Raw genomic sequence first — 17,568 nt, 5'->3', positions numbered from 1 at the left:
TAGACAGTACGATTGTCTCCGGTGTCCGATGGACCTACAAACGCGTCGATCTTTAACCATAACCATAACCCTTGACATCTGGATTCGGGATGGGAAACTTGTCCATTTCCTTTCGTTCAGAATTTCTGCATTCTCTTCAAACATAATTATGACGGACAGATCCCAAAATTTACCGACTGCCGTTAAAACTTTTCAAACATCTGACCGGCAACACAACCATCAGAATAAAGAAAGACAAAAACGTAAAAAAGGTTGTTGTTGTTTTTATATCAAAAGGTATTTCATGATCACAAACGACTATTTGCCAGTGTGTCGCTGAGTCTAAAAGACGGCGACATTAAGAAGCTGCAGCTGGTTGTGATAAATTCACCGTAACAGGCCACATTAATGCACCAGGAAGTCAAGGGAGGCCGGCCAAAGGGAAAGAGAAAGGCAAAAAAATAGATCTGGACACACAAGGACATTAAAGCAAATAAATAACACAAGTACACCCCGCCAACAATCATTCAGAGTCTATCACCAAACGTTACGTTACAGCGTCGATCAATTAGCGAGGTGCCACCGTTGAGTTTTAGAACCTGATGGGATGCGTCGAACAAAACGAGACAAATAAATAGAAATGAACCTCCTCTCACCTTCCCGGGCTAATTAAATACAGTAGAGATAGTCAAACACAGTTGGCCTTAATATACAAAGAATAAAAGAAGAGGCTGTGTGAGCAGGGTCGACAAGATCTAAAATCTAAGCGATGTTTCTGTAAAAAAACAAAAACAAAGAAAGTGCTCGGAACTAAAGATGTGCCTGACAAGACGAATCGCACCGAGCTGGAAGTCTTCCCTGTATGGGCTCATTACGCGCGTCAGAAAATGAAATCGGTTTTAATTCTCCAAAAGTAACAACGGTCGAGTCCTCGTCTCACAGCAGTCGCAGACAAACTGAACTAAACGCCACCGGGAGGAAAACAGAAGTGTTCGGATAGACATGCAGCACGGCTGAGGGCGGAACAGTGCACCTTCTGGAGCTTCCCTTTAAAAACCACCGATGTGGAAACGGCGTTTACATTGTGCAAATCGGAACATCGATGAAGGAATCCTTAGGAAATACAATTCTTTACCCGTTCTTCTTTCTCCAGGCGAAAATTTACACACACACAGAAAAAAAAAAAGAAAAAAGTGTGAATCTGATATCCCCGATATTTAAACTCTTAATTCCCAATAAACGAAACGGACGCAAATCTGAGCCCAAAGCATTTCCTTCTCCTCTTTAGTCTCGCTTAGTGCTGCGCCTCCACACAGATTTGCTCCTCCGTAATGTCATCCAGCAGCTGGACCTCCACGGGGCTGATTGTGTCACTGTCGTAGACCTCTGTCCCCATCAGGGACTCCTCTTCCAGCGCGTCCCCTTTGCCTTTAAAGCCTCGATGCTCTGATGGGGAGGTGCTCTCCACCGACTCCAGGTCCTCGATGCCTGCCCGGTAGTGTATCATCAGCAGAGTGAGGGCCTGGAGTCTCTCGCCAGATTTGGACAAGGCGGCACTGATTAGGGCCTTTCGCCGGGCATCTGTGGCTTCCCTCTCCTCCAGAAGAAGAGCGTTGTTGTGCTCCAGCTCCTGGTCGATTTCCTGCTGCAGTTTGTCCAGCATCAGTTCGAGCTTCTGGGAGCGCTCATCTGTGGGGAGCCCCCGGTACAGGTCGCGGCCGATCTCCTTCACGGCAATGAACACGCTGTCATCGAGCCCGCCTTCCTTGCGTACGAGTTTACCTCCCCCGCCGCCGCCGGCAGGTTGCTTCGAGGGGCTGGCGCCGCTGGTGTAGGTCTCGGTATCACTGCTCTCGTTGTCCGACGTGTTGGGCGTATGCTTGGGCGAAGGCTCCGCCGCTCCGGGCACCACGTCAGCCACCTGCTCAACCAGTCGGGTTTTGGGCACCTGGCGAAGGTTAAGCAGGCGAGAGCTAGTGTTGATGATGTGACGCGTTAGGCCAGTGGTGGCCCGGTTGATGGTGGATTTGGCTTCGGGGTCAGCTCCCCGGCGTTCTGTTGCCGCCACGCAGTTGGGATTCTCAGTGAGGCATTTATCCTGGCACTTCTTGTGGCAAACATAGGAGCAGATCATACACTGAGAGGCTGCCTTGGTCCAAACCTTCTTCTTGCAGTACTCACACCAGGTGGGGTTCTGGAACTGGGTGTCCTGGAAGTTGTGGCGCACTTCGATCAACTGCATGGCACCGTAGGCCAAGTCATCACGCGGCGCCACGGGGACATGCTCCCTTTCTCTCTCCCTTAGATCCTCGTCGAAGAGACTACCCTCCCTCTCCCGCTCCACCGGTACCCCCGGATAGTCGTACTCGCCCTCCGCTAAGTAGCAGAAGTTCAGAGTCACGTCGCCGTAGCCCAGCTTCTCGTTGAAGCCCTTATGGCTACTGAGGCTGCGTAGCGCAGTGCGGCTGACATTAGCTCTGGGCTCTGGAGGCCCCAACCTAAAGGTGCTCTGGTACTCTGCTGAAGTTGTAGCCATACATTCCAGAGCTAAATGTTCCAGCTGGAGGCTAACGTGCCCGAGGCACAACAAGCTGCCCAGCTTAAAGGGATCTTTGCACCAGAGGGCCGCGTTAAGGTACTTATGGTTGCTTTCGACCTCAAACACCACCGATGCCTTTGGCCAGCAGGCTGCCTGGTTACGAAACATGGATTCTGGCGATTCCCATAGGGAGTGGCCGTCCAGACTATCCCGTGTGCTACAGCAGCTCTCTGAACTTTTATCCTTTGCCTGTTCAGCCTTGCTGCTGCTGGTCACAGTGGAAGGAGCCAGCGGCTCCTCGCCGGACTCCGCTGGCCCGGCAGACTGCTTCACCTCGGCCGGTTTGGCACACGTCTTTTCAGTGCCAGGCTTGTCCTCGTTGGCTCTGGGGAGAGGAACCTTTTCCGAAGGATTTTCAGAGGGGTTTGCGGTAGGCGGCGCGTTTGTAGTTGTAGTGGTTTCGATGACTTCCTGAAGACTAGTTTCCGAGGAGGCGTGCGTCAACCTTATCTGCGGTCGTGGTGGCACTGGGGGTCGAGAAGGAGGCGGTGGAGGAGGGACGGTGGGGCGTTGCACACCCTCCCCTGGATCGTTACTGGTCTTATGTGGTGAGGGCTTTGGTGATTCTTTGGGCTGGGGCTTTAGTGGTGACTGGAGACCCGCCAGGTTTAACTTGCGGTTGAGGATCGGGGATATGGTCTCAAGGGGCTTAGAGGCCAGGTTAGCCACAGTCCTTTTGGGGCTTTGGTTTACTGTAAGCAAGGAATCTTCCTTAGTATCACTGGGATTAGCAGTGCTGCTGGTCGGGCCTCCGGCCTGGCTCAGTTTAGAGTCCGCAATCAACTCTTCAAACTCAGAGTCCATCTCTTTGCTGTCGGGTACGTCACACATGGTGGTGATGGGGGCTGGGTCTTCTTCATAGCCAACAGGCTGGGAAATAAAACCTGTGTCCTCCAGCTGTCCAAACCCTTCCTGAAGAGTTCCCAGGCTTCCAGAAGAGGAAGTCTGGTGACGAGCTGGTCTCTCGTAGCGTACCACCACTCTGTCTCCAGCCTGCTTCAACAGTTTGGGCACTTGAACTGAGGATGTCACCTTGACACCTGTCAACGGGGACAAAACATAAGTCGCCTTTCAGCAGTGCAAAAGAAATGAGTGACAGCTTCGACATGTTTTTTTTTTTTTAGAAACAGCAAGGGTCACACATCTCACACCTCCGATGGCAATGAGGCGATCTCCCCTCTGCAGCTCTGCCAAGGCCGCGGGAGAATTGGGCGTAATCGTCTCGATGCTGACGTGCACGACGTCCCCTTCGATGGCGGGAACGTGTCTGAATGTCATTCCGAAGCTTCCGCAGGAACCCTTGATGACCTCCGTCTGATGCACGGACAGAAGAAGACGAAAACGGGAACAATGACAAGAATATTCTCGCTAACTTCGTGGGTATTACGCCGCTCATTTGTAAAGGAAACTCAAGCTGAGAGCACCAATTCTGTACTGAGGTAGGAGGGAGCTACAAATTACCCCCCCCCCCCCCCCCCACGCACCTGTGGCAATGCGGCGGTCACCTGCTTAATGGCCGACGGGCCGTCCATCAAATCACGCACACCGGCAAGACTTTCACGCCACCGGTGGCGGTAATAGCGTTCAGAAAGATGTGCAATTTTGAAAAGAGGCTGTCGACTTGTCTGAGATTTAGAAGCACGATCTTTCCGAGTTCGGGGAAAAAAACACGACAAAATGAGATGAAAGAGCACTTGAAAAGAGGACGAAGACACTGCTGGCGTCCTGGTTTAAAAGAGAAAAGGAAGGCAGACAGGAAGTGGGTAGACGGAGATGAATTACTGTAATTTCCACAGCTGTCATTTGCTACGGTTCTGGTGGAAGGCAGTGATCGAGTTAGGGATGGCCATGAATCAGAAGATGGTCTATACAAGCTGGCATGGAAGATTTGGGGGGGGGGGGGTCAGGTGGTTTAAGTCTAACCCATGGGTCGCAACTCCAGATCCTCAGCCGAGGAAAGGTTCATCTTCTTCTGTGACAGAAAGGATGGCGCGTCTTTAAATAGAGTTCTTGTGTGCAGCTGCACACCTGAATTTAAAGCTACCCTCGATGGAGTTTCAAAAGGAGATCGTTCCAGACAGCCTCACGACCAATAAATGCACAGTCACAGATACTCGCGTGCCGCTAATCAAGTCCCAGAGCACAAACAAATCCATCGATAAGAGCCCCGGTGACCGGCAGCAGGGATCAGACACAACGCTGAGGGTTAGCCTTCAAAGAGATCGTTTGCCCTGCCCGATTATAAAGGAGGTCATTTATCAAAGATTATATTAGAAAGGCGGTAATTTATGATAATAAAAAAAAGAATTCGCTTAATAACCCTTATAGGAACATGTTTTAGCTGAAAAAATAATTCTAAATCAATTTAAATATTCAGAAACAAAAGCAAAACGCAAGCACACGCCTTGAAAGCTAAGCTTAGCATGCTTGTGGATAATGTTCACAAGATGATCATTAGTTATATATTTTTGGCTGCATTATTAAATTATTATTAAAGCATTTGTATCAGTGAAATAAATCATATTGAGTCAGCTAATATTTATGAACGTGTGATTTAAATCCTGAGAAATATTCAGATCCAGGATTAATTCATCTGGTTCCTGAAATATTCGTTTGTAATTCTGACTTTGTCGAGTGGAGCATTGTTGCCGATATAACTTCCCTGTGGGATTATTAAAGTATTCTGATTCAGATTAAAATCTAATTTAAAATGTAACAATTGCAGGTTTTTCCAATTCAATTGTCTCCGATTGCTTTCTCGGCAAACAGTCCTTCTTTGTTCCGTTGTAAATATCTTTATATGTTGATTTCTTGCCTCTTTTGGGTTTATCAAAAAAGGCACGACAACAACAACAACAAAAAGGGGGTGTGTGGATCCGTCCTTTCCGAGAAACGCTGCTTCTGCCAGATTGCAGCGTTTAATTGTTGCACGCTGGCGTTTTCTCTCGGGGCTGAGCGCCAGCGACTCGACCAACCTTGTTAACATCGACCGGGACACCGAGGCAGGAAAGACAAACAAGAAAGCAGCAACCCTGAACTGGCCGGATGTAAATGGAAACAATTCTCCATCTCTTCCAGCAAAGCCAGTCCCTCCTTTCATCTGCTGCCAGAGCAGATGAAAGGTTAATATGCTGAAACGGCGGCCATCACCGCTTTTAGCTTCTCTGCCTTACTTCCAGGACAAGCCTTCTTTTGATCCTCTGACTAAAACGCTCAGACGTCCATTACCTGGGCTCAGAATGCATCGTCTTCATCTTCCTCCCGTTACAGATAGCACCGCGGACCTTTTCAGGCAGGTGCAACACAGCTTCATTACCAGGTGAGAAACTGCTTCCGAGAACAGAACTTTGTCGAGTGGAGTCACGTTTGATAAATACGAACATTAAAATTAAAGCAGAGTTGCACCACAGAACTGGATGCATCTAAACGATGTTCAATTATTAGACCGACTTATCTCGCATATCGGTCATAAACACGGTGAACCGGATTATTAGATCACAGTGCGTTTCTGCTGCAGTCCGGTCGGGAGTAACTGGGACGGAGCAGCATGGATGAACATCCCTCTGCAGGTCTGGGGGGGGGGGGGGAGATGCTGGGGGCTGTCACTGCGCTGCTTGGTAATTTAATCTAATACCACATGTCAGATCGATTTGTGTATGGTTATAGGGTAGAAGTCGCTGCGAGGCAAGTGCGGAGCAATTCCCTGCCATGTCCAATTAGCAGCCCTGTCGGTGACGGGGGTGGCGTGGGCCGAGGGGGCGGGGCTTACGGCTGGTGGCCGCTCAGGTGGGTACTCATTAAACATGTTCTCACACACATTCTGGACCGGAGGCGTTTTGGGGTCTCGTATGCACAATGGAGCCGACTCAAATCAGACTTGCGGCCTTCCTGTGAGGAGTTTGCACGTTCTCCCCGTGTGTGCGTGGGTTCTATTCGGGTTCTCCGGATCCCTCCCACCACCGAAAACATGCAAATTAAATTGCCCACAAGCGTGTTTGTGTGTGTGTGTGAGAATGATTGTCCGTCTGTGTGTGGCCCTGTGATGAACTGGCGGCTTGTCCAGGGTGTACCCCGCCTCTCGCCATGCTGGGATGGGCTCCAGCGCGACCCGGTAGCGGCCAAAGCGGTTCGGAAAATGAATGAATGAATGAATGAATGAATGAGTCCATCAGGTCCGTAACTGGTTCCAGACAAATCCCAGCGGCGGGTCACGTGTTTTTACATTTACGCTTGCTCTGCGGCTCGAGCTGAATTTTCTAGTTGCCCTTTATAAATCACAAGCAGCAGGTCTCAAAAGCACCGGGAACAAAGGAGTCGTTATGGAGATGCCGCCAAACAAAAGACGGGCTTTTTTGGTAATTTGCACTTGTATGGGAGGCGACGGCGGCCGGGTCGCCCACGCCGCCCCTTTGTAGAGGCATTAAAACGCAATGATCTGCATCGTCTGTTACATCAGCAGAGTTTATTAAATAAAACTAGATTGTCATTTCAGGTTCCTTCCTTATCATCGGGTTGGCATTTCAGTCCTCAGTCTTTTGAGCACCAACGCTGCTCCTATCTCCTCCCCGGTGAGGGGAAGTGTCATCCCCCCCCTGTGAGACCTGGAAGGATTCGACCGCTTGATCACTTAACATTTACTTATCGTCCGTTTCACACCTCGTTCCCGGCCCACGAGGTAAACCGGTCTCTGAGCGTCATCAACGACTCCTCGGAAAGAAATTCAAAATAGCTTCAGCCCGTCGGGGAGGATGATTTCATTTGGCTGCGGAAAATACATCCCGATAATATCTTTTTTTTTTTGTTCATGAGGAAAAAAATAAAAAAAATATGCTCAGTGGTCACCATCACTCTAAGTAACACTGACACAGCGGAGGAAGAACAGACGAGCCGACGTCATGTCAGCCGTCAGATCCTCCCAGATGGGGATTCAGAGTGATTTCATAAATCTAGAGTCCGTGTTATCTCTGAAGTACGTAAATCTAGAGTCCGCGGTACCTCTGAAGTACGTAAATCTAGTCTGTGGTACCTCTGAAGTACGTAAATCTAGTCTGTTATCTCTGAAGTACGTAAATCTAGTCTGTTATCTCTGAAGTACGTAAATCTAGAGTCTGTGTTATCTCTGAAGTACGTAAATCTAGTCTGTGGTACCTCTGAAGTATGTAAATCTAGTCTGTGGTACCTCTGAAGTACATAAATCTAGTCTGTTATCTCTGAAGTACGTAAATCTAGTCTGTGTTACCTCTGAAGTACGTAAATCTAGAGTCCGCGGTACCTCTGAAGTACGTAAATCTAGAGTCCGCGGTACCTCTGAAGTACGTAAATCTAGTCTGTGGTACCTCTGAAGTACGTAAATCTAGTCTGTTATCTCTGAAGTACGTAAATCTAGTCTGTTATCTCTGAAGTACGTAAATCTAGTCCGTGTTATCTCTGAAGTACGTAAATCTAGTCTGTGTTACCTCTGAAGTACGTAAATCTAGAGTCCGCGGTACCTCTGAAGTACGTAAATCTAGTCTGTGGTACCTCTGAAGTACGTAAATCTAGTCTGTTATCTCTGAAGTACGTAAATCTAGAGTCCGTGTTATCTCTGAAGTAACGAATGTTAACCCCCCCCCCCCCCCCGTTTATACCGTCCGCTTCAGGAGGGTGTCCCGTCTCTCCTTTTGGTAAAAACAACTCGGGTTGCCAACCGTCCCTTGAAATACAGAATCGTCCCTTATTTTTATGTTTTTTTTTAAATAGCTGTGTCCCAATCATTTAGTTTGATTGGTTGATTAATAATTTCACGATAATGAAAAGCTTTATAAAATAAAAAAGAAGCCACCGTGCATTGTTAAATGACACATTTTAACTCATGTCACCCAGAGTCCATTTCCACAGATATAGTTTTATATTATTCCGGTTGTTATTCCTTAAATCTCTTGAACTGCTCCTTTATTATCAGAGCAAATCGCATCTTTACAGGAATGACATTTATCCTAATTTTGCATGTTAAAATGGTAGACAGCTTCAGAGATGAAATGCCGCCGTCTCTGAATCGCAAACCGGCGGCGGCACGACCCGGAAACGTGAACTCCGGTGACAAATTCCCGGTAATTTCTCTTCTCGTGAGAGATCATAAAAATAAAAATAAAAATAAAACACTCAATGAAAATAGAAAGACGCCGTTAATGTGGCTGCGGCTCCGTCTGTCATGCACGGAGCTGCTGGCCTATCGAGTTTCCTCGGAGGTGGATTGATCTGTGGAAGAAGCGATTAGAAACAAACAGCTTGTGGGACAAACCTCTGATGCCTCTAATCTACTTTTCGCCACACGGCCAGCTGTTGTCAAACAGACAATGAATGGAACGTTTAATTGCCACGGCGAGGCGGAAATGGATGACGAACGTGTCACCGGCCACGCCGCCCCCCCCCCCCCGTGCGTTATGGAAAATGACATGGCTGGCCTTAGGCTCTATTGAATTATGGGCTGGATGCTTTTGACGTGACAAACGAGCATTATTGCATTGCTTCCAGAGTTAAAACCGTCACACTGAGATTTGAATCAATCCCGTTTCTTCAGGAGATGGCGTACTGACCCAGCCCTTCATGTAAACCTTCAAAAGAGGTTTGCCGACACAGACTCAGAAGGGATTTGGTTGGTTGGAAATCCCAGAACGTTTTGGAAACAGAGGCAGCGTAAAAGAAAGATGGCGACCATTCCAGTAAAAGAGCCTCTTCGCCAACCGTCTTTCATCGGTCGTCCAGGGCAGATTACAAACACAAAGAGACACAGAGTGGAACATCAAACACGTGAGGGTCGCGTGTGTGTGTGTGTGTGTGTGTGTGTGTCCAAATCAAGGGACATTCAACACCAACCGCCTTAATTCTGTTGAAATCTGGCAAGTAATCTTTTGCTCAGTCTCCTTGCATTTACCTATTTCTAAACAAATCTGTAATGGAGCTCACCTCCTCAGAGCGCATATATATATAAAACTTTATTCTGGTGTGTATATATATATTTTTTCTACCAAACTGAAAAATAAAAGTCTCCTTTTGAGACAATTGGAGGCTCAGCGCCTGAAGCTGACCGCAGCTCAATCGAGGTTGAATATTCAGCCACAAATACACAATCCTCCCGTACGACACACACAAAAAAAACACACGTTACACAACAACACGTTGAGCGTGCGGGAGCATCGACTGTCTCTCAGGTCCAACTGTCAACAAGCATCAGCACCCAAGGCTGGCGATGGAATCAACAGAGCAGATGTGCAAACACGCCTGACGGAGTACCCAACCCCCCCCCCCCCAAAACCTCAACACGCCATAAATGAGCAATGGAAAAAAAAAAAACACACCTGTTCAATCCCACTCTGGAATGGACCAGGGCTTCATTTAGTTCACAGGTGGCCGACGCAAGCACACACAGCACAAAGAGAAGTGGCCGGAGCAAGCGTTGACCAATGGGAAGCAGCGGAGATAAAGGGGCCGCTGTCCGAGTAATGAACAAGGACGGAGGACCGCTCGGTGAAATCAAACCGTTCTATTGATGCCGATTCAGGTTTTTAAAGCATAATAGAATTTGATGCTTATAAAGTCTGGGTTGGACAAGTGCGCCCGGTCCGCCACAAAAGAGTGATGTAAAGGCACGTGTCAACCGCTCTTCCGTTTCCTGCTTCGTTTCTAGACCCATCCATCCATCGGCTCCAGCCCACGACGGGTTCAAACATAACGGTGTGATTGGGTTCTAGAGTGTGAGGACGGACCAGATCACGTCTTAAAATCACGCTGCTTCGACTCAAATGGGGCGAAAACCATCATCGTGAGACGAGCGGCTGTCTTCATAGGGGAAGCGAGCCAAACGGCAATCAGGGAATAAACAGGAAGCGCCAGGAAGATGGCCGACTGACCTTTTCCAGATGATATAGTCTTTAACCCTCACTAGCGAGTCCCGCTCTGAGACCGGAGACGTCGGATAAAATCGGGCTCAAATGCCACCGCCAGTCGGATTTATGCACGTTTATTGGTGAAGAAAGGGGTAGAAGTGTTTTGAAGTGGGGAAGATGCTGCCGCCGAGCGTTGGCTTAGTGCGATTTGCATATTCATCACTTATCGGATTGCTGCCGACGGCCACTTCAATAAATGCGGTCAGACTACGTCAAACCGAAGGCAATTCCTGGCAAATGATGCCGTTATCAGCCGTTTGCATCGATCAAATGACACAAGAACAGCTTCAAAAGCTCAATGCAGGAGATGCTACAAACCTTTGACCCAAAAATTTAAAATAAAAAGCCTCACATTTGCAAATCAGATGAAGCTGTAAGGCCTAAAATGCGAAGATCCAAAGGGATCCGATCCCGTTTCCTCCCGCTGACGTCTTTTGTGACTCTTTCAAAACACTCGGTTGTCCTTTGTGCCTGAAACAACCCACGAAATGAGAACGTACCCGCAGAGGAGGACTGCACGTGGGCGCCGTCCTCCTCCAGCCTGGCCTGCCGCTCCTGAGAGGCCGTTTGTGCACGCGTGTGTGTTTCTTTCCATTCACAACGGTAATGATTGTCCGTTGACGCTCAGGCGACCAAAGCGGTGCGGTCCCGCCAAACAGAATCAGAATCACTCCTCACTTCGACAGATTCAAGAAGGTCATCCGTGACCGCGCCATATATTAAAACGCCGCTGCCAGGCGTTCACCACGCGCGACGCGGCCGAACAACGCGGACTCCGGTCCTTCCCCGGCCGCATTTAGGAAGGACGATGGGTTTTTTTTTGTAGAACCTCGAAGGCTCCTGCTTCTACTCAAATTCAAGTAAACCTTATTTTATCTACATTTCTTCAAGACAAACATGATTCATCTCATCTGTGTCTGGATTAGAATTTTTTTTCCCCCACAGAAAACTCGATTTATAAAGATAAAAAGCATGCAGGGCTAAATGTGACCTAGCAAAGCTGAGCGGCTAACATTAAACCACATTAAAACACTGTCTGTGGTCAAATCATTTATAACTGAAAGGTGAAATGTTGCCAGGAGGGGAGGATGATGCAGTTAATGTGATGAAGAGCGGGCCTGATAATTCACTGCCCCCTAGTGGACGAGGATGCAACTTCTCAAAAATTATTAAACACCACGTAAAAAAGGACATTGACTGTGCAAAGTGACACAAAATAATCTTTAAGCCTCTTCAAATGTCATTCGCCGTTCGGCAAGGATAGCGGCGCCAGTGGAGCCGATAATTCGGACTGGCATTTCGTTCTAAAACGAACATGAGTCACCTCCAGACAAGCCGGATGTGATAACTGTAATATCTCTAAATTGCAGCAATTACAAAAGGTCTGGCAGAAGGGCCTGAAAACCGTCGCGGCTGCTCAAAATGTCAACAACGGGGCAATTACATCAGAGCAGAAATTATAATAATATTATAATGATCGTTAATAAGATAAGACGTCTGATAAGTAGAATCCTCAGCAGCCGCTGGGCGCAAAACCTTTATGTGGAGCCCCCTATGGGCTGTAACCGTTAGCAACAGAGGCAGATGCAGATCACACCCATGATTTTTTACCTTTCCCACCCCAAAAAACAAAACAGTGGAGAGGAGGGTCAGGTCAAAGGTCAGGCAAATTGAACACACACGTGAAGGCTTGTCGTTGGCGTCGCCCCGGATTCATGAACTCTCTTTGTTAAAAAATAAAACACACTAAAGTCACCTCTTCCCAGTTATTGGTTCTGGTTTTTCCATCCGGCGCCAAACCACAGCGATGACGCGGCGACTCATGAGGCTCGACTGGAGCTTTAACCCACCTGTTTGATGGAGCTGCGAGTTTTCTCCTTCCATTGATGGCCGCTCAGCTCCAGCGTGCAGTGAACGCGAGTCTCTCTGTCGTATGAGCCCAGGATCAGAAGTCTGCACAGACAGGAAGTCAGGAAACCGCTATGAGATTACAATCAATACAACGAGACGGCAAGTTACGGAAAGGAATTAGTATTTCAATCAATCAATCAATCAAAATCTTTATTTGCAGACACAATGGTCCAATTAAAAAGCACACATAACATTTACTTATTAATATTTATTAATATTCGAAGGCCAGAACTGAAAAGACCCGGTCGCCGTCGTCAGGCCAAACATCGAGATTAAACACGCAGCAGCGTCCGAATAAGAGAAACGGAACAGAACTTAAAACCAGGAGGATTCATCTTTTGCTCTCTGATTGACCAACGCTGCCCTCTGCTGCTGCGGAGACGCATCGCACGCCAACTAGAAGTCGTTCTTTAACCGTGGAGATGCTTTGCGTCGTCGTCTTTGGAAACCTGCTGCTGCGTGTCATTCCGACATTCGAGGATCAGGAAATCCTAGGATTAAATCCCCTGCATCCGTCTTCGGGTGTTCCGAACGGACGATGACAAAGAAAATGGGATTTGAGAAAGGCTGAACCATTTACAGGAACTAAACGCACGAAGGCTGCGTCTGTATCGCGTGCGTGTGAGAGCAGCGCCCTCTGCTGGGCATCAACGCACATTACGCCCAGCGTGTTCGACTGCAACCTCCGAGAACGAGTCGCCATCCAAACCTTTCAAGAGTCTCCAAACCAAAAGACGCTACTGATGGAGGTGAAGTAAAGCGCTGGGGGGGCGGGGGGAGGAGCAGAGACATGAATTATTGATGGATGATCTTCCTGCGGTCTATCAAGCACATCCAAACGTGGTTCGATACACACACACACACACACAGATAGGGACGACTGAATGGACTCTGGCCTATTAAAAATTAAACGTGTGAAGAGGGAGTGTGTCTGGCGGGACAGAGCGAGGTCTGTCCGGGTCTCTCCAGACTCCACCCCGCCCACCTGCTGAGGTGGAAGGTCTTCTCCATCTACATTAATATTTTTGCGTCGGCTGGCGTTGGCTAATTTGTCTGCTGGGACAATTAATTCCACGATTCATTTCGGGCAGGTCGGTCAGAGGCCCAATCCGGATCCGGAATGTTTTAAACTTCACGGATAACATCTGCAACGATGGCACCGAAATGATCCAGCTCACCGCAGCGTCTGAACGGCGCCGAGGCAGGAAGGAAGTTGCCGCGTCTTACCTGCTACATTCAATGAGGGTGACTCTGAGCCGGCCTTCCACCAGCTTGCTGTCCCGGACCGACAGGTCCAAATCACAGGCCGAACCCAGAGGGGCCTGGACCTGGAACGGGAAGAAGGGCTTGTATCTGGAAACACAGAAAACATCCAACGTCGGTTCTGATTTCAGGATTTTCATGACGGCGCTGCCCGACACTTCCTCTTTGAAGCATCAAAAATGTTCTCATGTTTCCATGGATACCGACTTTAACACTCACGGACGAGTAAACGGGCTTGCTGTGGAGTAAATGAGCAGCCGGCACAATGAGCTCTGATTCGGATCTCTTGGGTGGAGAACTGACTTCCTAACTGCATCCGCCATCGGAAAAAACAACAACTGGAATGCATAAACACGACGGCCGACGTCGGACGCCCCGGGTTCCAGGCCCTGCTGTTCCCGTCAGCCGTCATAATAATCTTTGTAACTTTTTATTTACCTTTATTCAGCCAGGTAAGTTCATTCATTATTTTACAATAATGACCTGGACCTAAGTTGCGTGTTTTTTGTGGTGGGAGGAAGCCGGAGAACCCGGAGAGAACCCGAAGAGAACCCACGCAGACGCGGGGAGAACATGCGAACTCCTCACAGAAAGGCCACAAGTCGGATTCAAACCTGCGACCTTCTTGCTGTGAAGCAACGGTGCTATCCACCGAGCCGCCCAACTACGACTGAACTATTTACTCCCATTTGGTTTCAAAATTGAAATCTAAAGCAAACGGTTTTGTTTCAAGCATGAACCAGGAAGCTGGACAGACGGATGGGATGAGGCCTGACCAGCTCGACCCGTGACGCCAGCGGGCCGCCGTCCCAGCCCTCCCCCCCCCCCCCCCCCCTCGGAAAACACCATCTGTGCCACTCGAGTCAAAAGGTCCGGCTTTGCTTCTCGGGGGCTGCTCTTCATTACATCATCTAATCACGCTCGCTCTGCAGGATTGTGGGTGATGCACGCTCACGAGGACGCTTAGAGATCCTCCGTTCGCCGCGGCGTTCTCCCACGCGGCTCCAAACGAGTTAAAAAGAGGGATTTAACAGATGGACGTTCAGCGCGTGCCGTTTGTGAACTGAAAGCGTCTCTTTTATCGAGTCAGTCCAGCTCCACCAGCAGCCGCTCTCACTTCCTTCCTGAAACCAAATTAAAGAACCACAACGGAGTCCATTCCTCTGTCAGACAAAACCCCCGACCGATGCGCCTCCCCTTACGAAGCGTTGTGCGCAAACCGCTTTGGTGGTTCTCGCACGGCCCTGCAGGACAGGCCTTCCTGAACTCGGGCTGCATCTGCAGGTTCTCCAGAACGCGTCGGCAACTCGACTTTGAGGAACTCACGAGAATCCTCAGGTGATATTGGAGTTCCGCGTCACACTTTTACCCCAGTGTAACAAAGACCTAATAATGCAAGTTCACTTTCTACTTCCCCTTTTCCCGCTCTTCCCGTTTCTCTCAGTTCTTGAAACTTGTTCCTGTCTTTTAGTGAAGGCCTGGACGCGTTCCATTTCATTCAACAGAGCAGAGAGGAGGAACGAAGCATCAGTGTGGAGTTTAGAGACGCTAGAACACCAAGGAAAATGAACAAACAACCCCACAGACTCAAAACAATGAGACAAACCTACAGACTCAAAACAACAACAAGATGAACCTACAGACTCAATACGAGAGATGAACCTACAGACCCAAAACGACGAGACGAAGCTACAGACTCAAAACAACAACGAGACAAACCTACAGACTCAACACGAGAGACGAACCTACAGACTCAAAATAAAAACAAACACAAAACTATAAACTCATTATATAACCGTGTTTAACCCGACCCTCGTGTGTTGACGGGTGATCCACGCCGCCACCCGCTGACGTGACTTTAAAGTTATCGTCAGATGTTTTACGCTCTCTGAGATGTCTTCAAAAGGGAAACCACAGAAATCCAACTGTGTAAAACTGCACAAGCTCAGGTTCTGGACAGCAGCATATTTTACACGTTGGACAGGGTCCACCCGACTGCTGGACGACGACTTCTGCGAGACAAATGATTGGCTCATTGAAAAAGACAAGCCAGAAAGTTGTTGACGAGGCCTGAAAGTATTGACGGAACAGGCTGAGTGAGAGATAAGTACCGACGGAACAGGCCGAGTGAGAGATAAGTACAAACCAATGAGCCTCGGAAAAACACGAATGAATACAATCACTTCTTAAACGGAGAGAGAAAAGCTTTAGACTATTCTGAACTTGCATGCAAATACAAATACGGATGAACAACAACAACAACAAGACAATCTGTTGTGATACCACGGGCCTGCGTTGTGTTTTTACTGTGGAGGTGGTGGCCGATGGCACCTCCAAACCCGAGTTTATGAAGCTTGTGTTTTTGTTTGTGGTTTCGGGGGGTCACGCCCCACCCAATCACACAGAAATCAATAAATTGACCCAAACCGGACGTCACCGGACGTCACCGGAACAATCTTTGGAGTTGGGAAGAGAAAATTCGGACATTTTGTCACGTCGCGCTCAGGATATATATGACCTGCAGGTTACTTTTCTGCACAGTGTGTACATAAACACAAGCGTCGTTTCATGTACACGCCAGCATTCACACACACACGTGATGGTGACGTCATGCCGTGGATCGTAGTTCTTCCGCCCCACCTGATTTTGTAGTTCGGTAAGGTGTGCTTCTTCTTGATGACCCGCTTCAGCTGGTTCACGATGATGGAGGTGAGCTGGGGCAGGGGCCTCCCCTCGAACTGGGACTTCACCTCGAAGTCCACCAGCGGGTCCTCCAGGAAGGAGAAGGACCAGTGGGAGAAGGGCGTGCGCGTGAACTGCAGCCTCAGCCTGCCCACCACGCGCCGCATCTTCACGAACAGGTAGGCGGACTTCCCGAACACCAGGTCCACGTCGATGGCCAGGTGGAAGCCGCCGTTGTACTCCAGGTCCACCTCGAAGTTGAGCTCCTCGGGCATCCCGTCCGAGTTCCGGCGCACCGGTCTCATGAGCCTCGCCGTTTTGAACACCGGCAGGGAGTTGCCGAGGGAGATGTCCCGGAGGCTGAGCCCCTCCAGGAGGCGTCCCGCCGTCTTGGTGAGGAGCAGCTCCTCGAACTCCACCTTGATCTTCTTGGTGAGCCAGTGCCGCACCGCGGGGGTGTCCCGGAGCTCCCTGAACAGGAACAGGAAGACGGCGTTCAGGAAATTGCACGTTTCTGCTTTGGCCGCATCCTCGGGCTCGATTTGAGGAGGCGGCGGCGGCGGCTGCTGCTTGCCGGTGACAGCCGCCGCCGCCGCCGCGGCGGCCTCCGGCTGCTTGTCCTGTCCCGGGCCTGCGTCGGCGTTAAAGTAACCCTTCAGCGCGTTACCGGGCACGACTTTGACGTACTGCACCGTCCTGCTCACGGGCTCGACGCTCCTCCGGTATATTAGCAAGAACTGTAATAGCAGCGTAACGAGCGCACCGGAGACCGCGGAGATGAATATTAGGTAGATCATGTCGAGCCGGTTTGCCGCCGTCCCGGGGGGGGGAGTCACGGTACCGTCATAATCCGCCGTTTGACCGCGTTAACAAAGCGAGTTCCACCTGGCCGCTCTCAAAGCTGCCATATCATCTGCTGCTTCTTTCCTGTGCCTTCAGCCTCCTGATCTGATTGGTCGCGCGGGTTGCGTAAGATTCTGCGTGATGACGGAGACGGAATTAGTTTCTGAAGATGCGTTCAGGGGTGCAGGACTTTTCAATTGCAGTAGAAAATTTTGAATCGGAATGTACAGTATTGTAAATTTATCGCGTTTTTTTTTTTTTGTTCATTACTTGAAAGACTTTGAATATTACCAGTGTTATCATTACAACTTTAAATAATGGCTTCGTTTGGTGGAGTATGTGTGGATGGCTGTTTGGTTGACGGTC

General features: G+C 49.2%; 1 protein-coding gene across 1 annotated transcript; it reads right to left on the bottom strand.

The window, feature by feature from the left end:
• Positions 1-248: 248 nt before the first annotated feature.
• Positions 249-17,183, bottom strand: pdzd8 (PDZ domain containing 8). Its single transcript, XM_068741345.1, has 5 exons — positions 16,318-17,183; positions 13,642-13,767; positions 12,354-12,456; positions 3,730-3,892; positions 249-3,618 (listed from the first exon to the last, which is right to left on the bottom strand). Exons 1-5 carry the CDS (start codon positions 17,154-17,156, stop codon positions 1,274-1,276), a joined length of 3,576 nt encoding a protein of 1,191 aa, XP_068597446.1. The 5' UTR covers positions 17,157-17,183; the 3' UTR covers positions 249-1,273.
• Positions 17,184-17,568: the final 385 nt, after the last annotated feature.

The sequence above is a fragment of the Brachionichthys hirsutus genome, chromosome 7 (genome assembly GCF_040956055.1).
Source record: "Brachionichthys hirsutus isolate HB-005 chromosome 7, CSIRO-AGI_Bhir_v1, whole genome shotgun sequence".
In the NCBI taxonomy this organism is placed as follows: Eukaryota; Metazoa; Chordata; class Actinopteri; order Lophiiformes; family Brachionichthyidae; genus Brachionichthys; species Brachionichthys hirsutus.
This window is presented reverse-complemented; position numbering and strand designations above follow the sequence as displayed.

Bases quoted from the DNA above. Each gene is read 5' to 3' on its own strand.
- pdzd8 (XM_068741345.1), bottom strand. From the start codon at position 17,156: ATGATCTACCTAATATTCATCTCCGCGGTCTCCGGTGCGCTCGTTACG. The intron at 3,893-12,353 runs GTGGGTTAAAGC...TCCGTGCATCAG, and splicing joins CTCGCAGCTCCATCAAACAG to ACGGAGGTCATCAAGGGTTC. The intron at 3,619-3,729 runs GTGTGAGATGTG...CCCCGTTGACAG, and splicing joins TCGCCTCATTGCCATCGGAG to GTGTCAAGGTGACATCCTCA.